The sequence below is a fragment of the Lactuca serriola genome, chromosome 1 (assembly GCF_051521515.1).
Source record: "Lactuca serriola cultivar US96UC23 chromosome 1, Lser_US96UC23_V15, whole genome shotgun sequence".
NCBI lineage: Eukaryota > Viridiplantae > Streptophyta > Magnoliopsida > Asterales > Asteraceae > Lactuca > Lactuca serriola.
Window position 1 is genome coordinate 105,138,786 of NC_136408.1, and position 8,873 is coordinate 105,147,658.

Consider the following 8,873-nt stretch of genomic DNA (forward strand, 5'->3'; position numbering starts at 1 on the left):
ATATATATATTCAAGGTATAGAATCAAAAAATAAAGACAAATGAGGCCGTAAATTAAAAAAGTCATTAGTATTTTAATAAAGGAAAATCTCTAATAAAATCATAATATTTCAAGTCAGTTTACGGTTTATACTAAATTAATTTTTGTTTACAAAAAGACAAATTATTGGTTAAAATTTTGGAATAACCTTTCGTGGCCGGTTTCATAGATTTAGCCAGTATCTCGTCTTATTTTATTAATTGATCAAAATTTGGGGCTTTTCCAAAAATTATGTTATTTTTTACCCATACTTAGTATTTAAACTTGTTGGTAAATTCTTCACAGTTTTCTAGCCTTATAAGTTAACTCTGGCATGTGAAAGCTAACCCAAAAATCTAATTAATATGATATTGTTCGATACTTGATATCGATTATTTGGACTCGTAGGGTCAAAACTCATATACATTCACACAAAATGCAATGAAAAATATGATCCGAATAACATTTAACTTGCATTTTCATATTGCCCAATTTATATCATATTCCATTATCCCTTTGTAATAAATTGATTTGAGCAATCATATTCGGTGTAATTGATTAAGAGCACGTGTAGATCCAAACCATAACAATATATTAACTCTATGATGTTTGCAACATACTATCCATATGATGAACAAATATGAGGAAAATATGTATATTATGTATCAAATTCTATTACAAACAACACTTGAATAAATTCAGACATAACTAAGTAATAAAAACATGGCAGACAGATGTGGCCAACCCTTCATGCTCCTGATTCTCTACTCCAGCACGAGTTGATTCCAAGACTTAAAGACCAAAATAAATCACCTTATTGATGGTAAAATATTATGAAGTATGCTTATTTATGTTTTTATGAAAACTTTTGGTTTCACACACGAGTCATAAACGAAGACTTCGAAAACAATTGAAAATTTAATCAAAATCCGCAATGTTACAATCAGTGAAAGTTTAGAAAAGATACATGAAAAAGTTTCAAATTGAGTGACAACGAAAACATAATCTTCAAAAAAATATACATTAGTTTAAGGATAATTGGTAAAAAAAAAAAATAACATAATCTTCAAAAAAAACCCAAAATTTGGATCAGGTAATAAAAAAAAAAAGACAAGATATTACCAAACACGAAAGCTTATTTCGAAGTCTTAGCAGGTAATTTGACTTTTGTTGTAAACAAAACTTAATTTCTGATTAAACTGTAAACTAACCTAAAATATTAGAATAAAAGTCTCTTTTAATAAAATACAATATAAAATAATAGAATATGTATTTAATTAATTTCACTAGAAATAAATATAAACAACAATGTTGTATTTCATTTCAACCAATTAAACAACCGTTCCCCACTGTTTAAACTTTAAACTTTAATTTCCTTTTTGTCCGATTCATCGATTTAAAAAATTAAAACAAATAGAATATCTTTTATTTCCTTATGTTCCTTCTTCTTTTTCTTCTTCTTTTTCTTCCTTTATTAATTTAAATCGTTTTTATTTCCTCTATTAAATCGTTACAGTGTGAACATAATTGTTTTATAGTGTTAGTCCTTTATCTGATTGAGCAGTAAACCCTAATTCCCAAATTGATAGACAGTTTACCCCGACAGATATACTATTTGTTCGTCCGATTGTAAGATGGGTAAGTTTCTATTTCATAAGCCTCCATATTTTTATTCTTCGAAAGTCGTGTGTTTCGTTTGAAATATGCTATTCAGGATCTCTTTTGCTCCTTCCAATTGGAAACGTAAACTATGTTTTTGGGTAGTCATTATCAATCATTACGTATCCACAGTAAAAAAAAAATAAGGAAACCGATTTCCAGAAGATTTATTACATGACATTCGCAAGATAATTGAATAGTTTTTAGATTTGGTTTTGTCAGGGGAAGCCATTGATACAACTTCAAGCTTGTTCATAGCTTCCGAATCCATGCAGGCTTCCCCACAGATTTCCCTTCGATATTCCATGTTTTAAACCATTATGATGTTAAAGACACTTGGATTATTATCTTTTAGGGTTACAAAATGTAATTTGTGTGCCACATATCCTTAAAAAAAACTTACAACCATCAAATCATAAGTATTCAATGAGATAGTTTCTTTCTCATGAGCTATGCTACCACACCTAAAAGTGTCATTGACAATAGGAAGAGTATTAGAAAGGTCAAGTTGCCCAATGTTTCTTATTGGATTTTATTTTCTATTGATATAACTTTGCCTTTTTTTTTGTGAATCTAATAACAGATAGAAATAAATGGAGGGTTGTCGGTTGTGGTGAGGAAGATAGGATCAGTAACTTACCGGAACACTTGATAGACTCAATCTTAGAGAGCCTCCCGATTGAAGATGCTGTAAGGACAAGCATTATATCAAAAAAGTGGAGGCACAAATGGACCACAATGAGTACACTAGCTTTTGATGAGCACTTCTCCAAAAAATTCGCAAACAATAGAGCTTTTGATCATAACGGGGTTATAAGGATCATAAACAAAGTCTTGATCCTTCACAAGGGTCCTATCTCGAAATTTCATCTCCATATACCAAATATTTTTCTTGATAACTTCCAAGAAGTCGATCAATTCATGCTACTCCTATCAAGAAACAATGTTAGGGAACTCATTATAACTAATTTAAATCGCAATTATGAACTTCCTTCTTATTTGTTTTCTTGTCCAGAATTGACAAAGTTAGAACTTCAGAAGTGTCGCTTCAATCCACCACTTGAGTTTGAAGGATTTCTCAACCTTGAAGAACTTCTTCTGAAGGATATTGATTTTGGTTCTAGATTGTGTGGAACTAAGATCAAACTACCACAGCTTAAGAAGTTGACCCTGCATATGTGTAAAAATGTTTACAGTTTCAACATTAAGGCTACAAAACTGCGGATTTTGACTGTGGCTGCTTGTCCTGATGCCATGTTGCTCCAGTTGTTTGACAGTCCATGCCTATTTGTGGCTGGGATTGCTCTCAAGAAACCCATACAAGATTTTGTAGGAGTTGAAAAAATGAATTTGGCCACAATGTTGAGTAACTTGCCTAGAATTGAACACTTTTATGTCGACAGTCATTTTCTTAAGGTAAACATTTTATGCGTAACCTTTGCTCTTTTTTAAAAAAACTAACTTTCATCTCACAGTGTTTGATTGCAGAAAAAATTCCAAAATTGCTTCCACATGCAATTTATAGTTTAAAGCGTCTGGCGTTGTTGCATTATCAACTTGCTGATTTGCATCAACTTCGTAGTGTTCTTTGTTTGCTGCGGAACTCACCAAATCTTGAAACATTGTGTATATTCATGGCAATGGTAAAGTAAAGAACGAATGATAAAACTACAACTTTTTGGGTTATATGATACAAGAATTAGATGGTAAATTGTGGTTGCATTTTGTGTATTTCTAGGTTCCTCGAGTTGATGTGGGTCCAGCTTCAAATCATTTGGAATCCCCAAATTGTTTGGATTGTACATTGAACCGATTGCAAACTGTAGAGATAGCATATTTAGAAGGATCAAAACCAGAACTGCTTTTCATAAAGCTTCTTCTTACCCATTCCCCTTCTCTCGACAAGTTTACTATCACACCTAGTGGAGCTCTTGATGCTAAAAAAATACTTGACATTGCTAAGGATGTTATGCAGTACCCTCGAATCTCACCTAAAGCGAAAATGTTCTACTTGAATCCCAAGCGATAATCAAGTATGTAAGAATGTTCAAACACACTACTGATTGTTAGAACTACCAAGTATGATGAAATTTTTGTATTTACATTAACATAATACATACAATTCGCTCTTTCTTGTAAACTAGTATTTTGTTGGTCTTTTCACAAAATATGTACAATTCGCCTACTATAAACTTTCACAGTTTCACATTAAAAAACAACTTGTTTATTATTATTATTACTATTTTATTTAAATCACAGGATTAACTACAATGTAAAAGCAGATGATAAACGAGTTACGAAAATGTTGATAGATAGATACCTACAACCGAAATCAAGACTTCAACCAAGTAAAATGTGAGATTTATATAAAATCTCCCCTTTACACACCCACCTATATGTGTAACCTATTTGCTTTGCTACCCTTGCGATTTTCTTATTTCCACAAAGACCTCGGTCAAGTTAGGTTGACATGGCTACAAGGCCCTAGCTTTTCGTCTTCTTACATTTAAGATATAACAAACAGCTATTACAATCCAACAAAGTTTGTTTATTAAATTTGTTTAGAAATAAGATTAAGTAAAAAAAAACTGCGATATTAAAAGTTATATATAGTAAGAAACAAGTGCTCCATAGACCAAAAAGTTCATCTCTATATAGTCCTAGCGCTTTCGTGAAGATCCAAGTGCTAGTCTGTTTTAAAAACCGGTTTTGGCTGGTTGGAACAGGAACATGGGATGAGGGCGGTTCAACAGTGATTAAGTTATGCCAATTTCTAAATTGGATTAAACCGGATGGTTTGCTAAAAAACCAGATTGAACCAGTCCATTTCAACCGGTTTATTAGACTTGTATAATTGGATTTCACCTAACCTTTTAAAAACACAGTCCATTTCCAAAACAAATTGAATGGATTGATCGATCAATCACGTTACCCGTAGTGTACACAACTCGAAGGTTGACACACATCACTACTATATGTAGACTGACAATAGAACCGGTTGTACCGGCTATCGAACCGGTAACCGTTCAAAAGACTGGTTCAACTAAAAAAACCTTTTTAAAACATTGGTGCTAGTCATATGACCTTTTTTACGGAGAAGTTGTTAACCTTATGTGCTTATGGGTTGATGGACATGACATGGATTTTGAGGCATAATAATGAAAATGCGGGAGATTCTAACGAAACTACTCAAATTCTTTAGACACTAACATTGACTATTGTCGCCTCATATAAATTATAAGTGTGTAGGAATATAAAAGGAAGAAAAAGTTGGAGGATATTTGATTTATCTATACCATCATTAAGACTTAATATTTGTTATAAAAATATAGTATTAGTTTTTGTCCCGCTTTTAGTCAATTTCTTAAATCCACCCCTCACAACTAGTTTTATTTTATGTTCTTATTTATTTCTTTACCATATTAATTTAATTTTATAATATATATATATATATATATATATATATATATATATATATATATATATATATATATATATATATATATATATATATCCTCTACTCTAATAAAACAAACCATTTATCTTACATGGCATCTTCTCCATCTATCAAAATTTCAAAGTAAAATACCTAATTTACCCTTCAGCTTTTAAAACCCCTAAACGTTGTTTACTCATCCGTTTATTCTTTAAAACTAAAATAAATCACGCCTCTATTTCCGTCAATTTGACATTCTTGATTTTGGAAACTAGATACTATTTAATTTTTAAATAAACCTTCGATTCTCATCTACTTTTCTTCAGAAATCACAGCTCATCTTCCGCTAACGCATCTTCTGTTGGATGATTTAACCATGGGTTTTGGTTTTGGGTGTTTGGAAGATTAATTTCCTTTTTACATTTGTGATTCTTGCATAATTGTCTACTATTTCTGGGCTTGAGGGAGAAAATGAATTCTATACTTGAGGAAGAAAATGAAGGACGTGGTTTGTTTTCTTCAGTTAGATCGTCATGTCAACAACATTTGTTCTACTTCCTTGGTACGATTTGTTTATCTTGATAAAAAGACCCTTACAATTAGTTTTTGATTATGATATATCAACAACCACAATTTTGATATCCAGGATCGGATTTGGAAATATTGGATGTTGATAAACGAAAACCTAGAATCCTATGTTAATATGTTTGGTTCGAATTTGGAGGAAGAAGAAAAAGAAAGGCAAGATTGATACCATTTTCAATGTTTACACTAATATTCAGGGTGTGCCCTATTTCAAAAATCTCATTTAGAAACTTTTGTTCCTCTTCTATTGTTACGTTTCAAAAATCGTAATTTTAGGGCTTTCAAAATTTGAATTCTCTTCTTTCATAATACCAAGAAGCCGATCAATCAGTAACCAAATCAGTATTTCTTAATTTGAATTCTCTTTAACCATTCCCCTCTCTTTATTCATAAACCTCCAACTACTTTTCGTCAAGAGTGAATTTCCTTTGTGATTTTCAACAACGGAATCTCTCAGCATTGGATCGGTATTGATTAAGCTTAAAAACCCAATTTCTTTTATAAATGTGTTACATTTTATTTGATAGGCAAAGATTTTCAGCGGCATATGAGCAGGTTTCCTTCCTTCTTCTCACTCCTTATCTATAATTCATCTAATTTCAATTTATACTCATCAGAGATGAATCTTAACTACAAAATCCAATATTTATAGAAATTAAAAGAGAGAATCACCAATTATTCGTCAGGAAAAGAGGATTCTGACAAGTTTATGGGTTTTGAGTTAGTTTGTAGTTGGCTGTAATTAATTCGGGTGGGAAGGTTGCCATTGGATTGAAGCACTTGGTTGTAAGTTATTTTATTTTGTGATTCCTTTTTTTTTCATATACATATTACAAATAACTGTGATTATTCTTTATTATCTTCTTATTTCAGAAACAATTATATATAAGAAAGAAAAGAAAGTCTGGCCACTATAATACACAAATAAATGCACCGGGAGAAGGTTAATTTTAGTGTAGATTAACATAGTGTTCTTGGATGCCAGATTTGAGTATGTAGATTGTACTTGTGTTCTTGGATGCCAAATTTAGTTGAGTGCTTGTGTTCTTGAATGAAAATTTTAGTGTTCAAAGTCTTATTTTTCATCTTATGAAAATTATAGGTTGAGGAGATGGGTTGAAGGAACACCAGGAGCACCAAAATGAAAGTTCATTTAATGTTATAAACTGTATTTATATATTTAATTCTTTTGCTGTAAATGGTAAGTTTGTCAGCCTTAACAATAGAAACTGGAAGTATGATGTTATTAATAAAAAGGATGATGCTAAAATAAGCAAATAAAGTAAATCATTTTAACCAATCATTTAGCCCTTTTGCTTTACTGTACATCTCACCGCAAACCTCCTTTTTCTTTTGAACTTTCATTTTTTTTAATAAAAGACCATCATGCCCTTCAAAAAAATATCCATTTTCCACACTGCACTTTCGAATTTTCATTTTACAGATCACTAACAAAGTATCATTACAATAGAAGTTTTTATTAGCACTACTAACAACCAAAATACCATATTGCCACCTTTTCTTTTATTTCCTAGACTATCCCATATTTTAGACCAGACTTTCTTTCAAGTATTTAAATCCCAAACTAACCACATTCAATTTATCTTATTAAAATTTCAGCTAAACATCATCATTAATCTTATCAACATGAATTCCCCACTTCCTCTTTACTTCATAATCAAATCACATGTAACCATTCTTAAAACCAATAACTTTAAACCTCATATCTTCAAGAATAAAAATAATCACTTTTTTTTTGTTACTTCCTCTCTTGAAAAATATGCTATTCGATTCCCTCATATTACAATTCCTTTGACAGTTTACTTTATGGCTTATTTACAATACCCAATTTTTTTGAAATTTCGTCTCACAGATGTTTTTAGGAGATTTTTTGTCCTTTCTATTAAAAAACAACTATTTATAATTAAACATATTTTTTAGTGCTTGTAGTAAAACAAGGGTAATTGATAATTGCGTAAATGTTTTTTTTATATGGTCGTAAATAACAATGCACTTTCAAAGTACAATGCTATTTTACTTTTTGATTTCATTAATTTGATTATTTTAGTTTTTATAAAATCATGCTACATTATACCATCTACATCACATCACCTATAGATATTCAAATAAAATTATATATTAATTTTAAATAATCAATATAAAAGTTTAAACAAAACTTATGTTTTATTAGTTTAATAAAATTTTATAAAATTTGTACCCATAGTTTCCACGGGTTGTAACCTAGTATATATATAGAGGAAGGTTCATGCGAAAATGTATATATCTTGTGAAAATGCAAAGAACCAATTACAATTTTACACATCATTCTTATTTTCTTTTACTTATTAAACATTACGTATATGCTATAAGGTTATATATGTAATTTAAGTAGAGCTAACTGTTTTGTTTCAGTTTCACACTCGATTTCTCAATGCATGCAAAACTGCCTAAATAGACAACTTTCACGTGTGTATATATATATATATATATATATATATATATATATATATATATATATATATATATATATATATATATATATATATATATATATATATATATATATATATATTATAATAACCACTCCAAAAAAAATATTAAAAATAAGCTTTAACAATTTCAAATATTCTTTTTTTATTAATATCAGATTTTTGTTTTCTAAAATAAACGTGTTTTTAGTTTTTAGTTTTTTATTTTAACTTAAAAGTTTCAAAATAAAATTGCAAATTTATGAATTTATTAAAAAAACATGTTTTTCAAAAAGAAAATAATTGAAATTTATTAATACATTCGATCCTCCAAAAAAATTAGATGTTTGAAAAATAAATGAAATACATATATGCAGATTTGTGTTTTTACTATTACATATCCAAATATTTATATATGCATTCTACTGGAATTGATTTTATAAATAAACAAACTTAGAAATACAATGGTGTAATAATAAAATATAACAAAATATGGGGTCATCAAGCAACCTAACCCTATGTGCCATTTCATATCCTCTTGTTGACATGTTTGTTAAGTTCACAAGCTTTGCATCTTGCATGCGTTCCACTTCACATCGTCTTCTTTTTCTTCTTTCCTGATTTGGTTTCAGGAGCAACATCTCCATTTGTAACATTGTTATTCTCTTTGTCATTTAGCTTTGTTTCACCATTGTATTTCAACTTAT

The 8,873-nt window shown here is 29.8% G+C and overlaps 1 protein-coding gene across 1 annotated transcript; it reads left to right on the plus strand.

Moving 5' to 3' along the window:
* Window positions 1–1,652: 1,652 nt before the first annotated feature.
* LOC145059855 (F-box/FBD/LRR-repeat protein At1g13570-like) lies at window positions 1,653–3,706 on the plus strand. Its single transcript, XM_079007629.1, has 4 exons — window positions 1,653–1,656; window positions 2,261–3,093; window positions 3,153–3,320; window positions 3,416–3,706. Exons 1-4 carry the CDS (start codon window positions 1,653–1,655, stop codon window positions 3,704–3,706), a joined length of 1,296 nt encoding a protein of 431 aa, XP_078863755.1.
* Window positions 3,707–8,873: the final 5,167 nt, after the last annotated feature.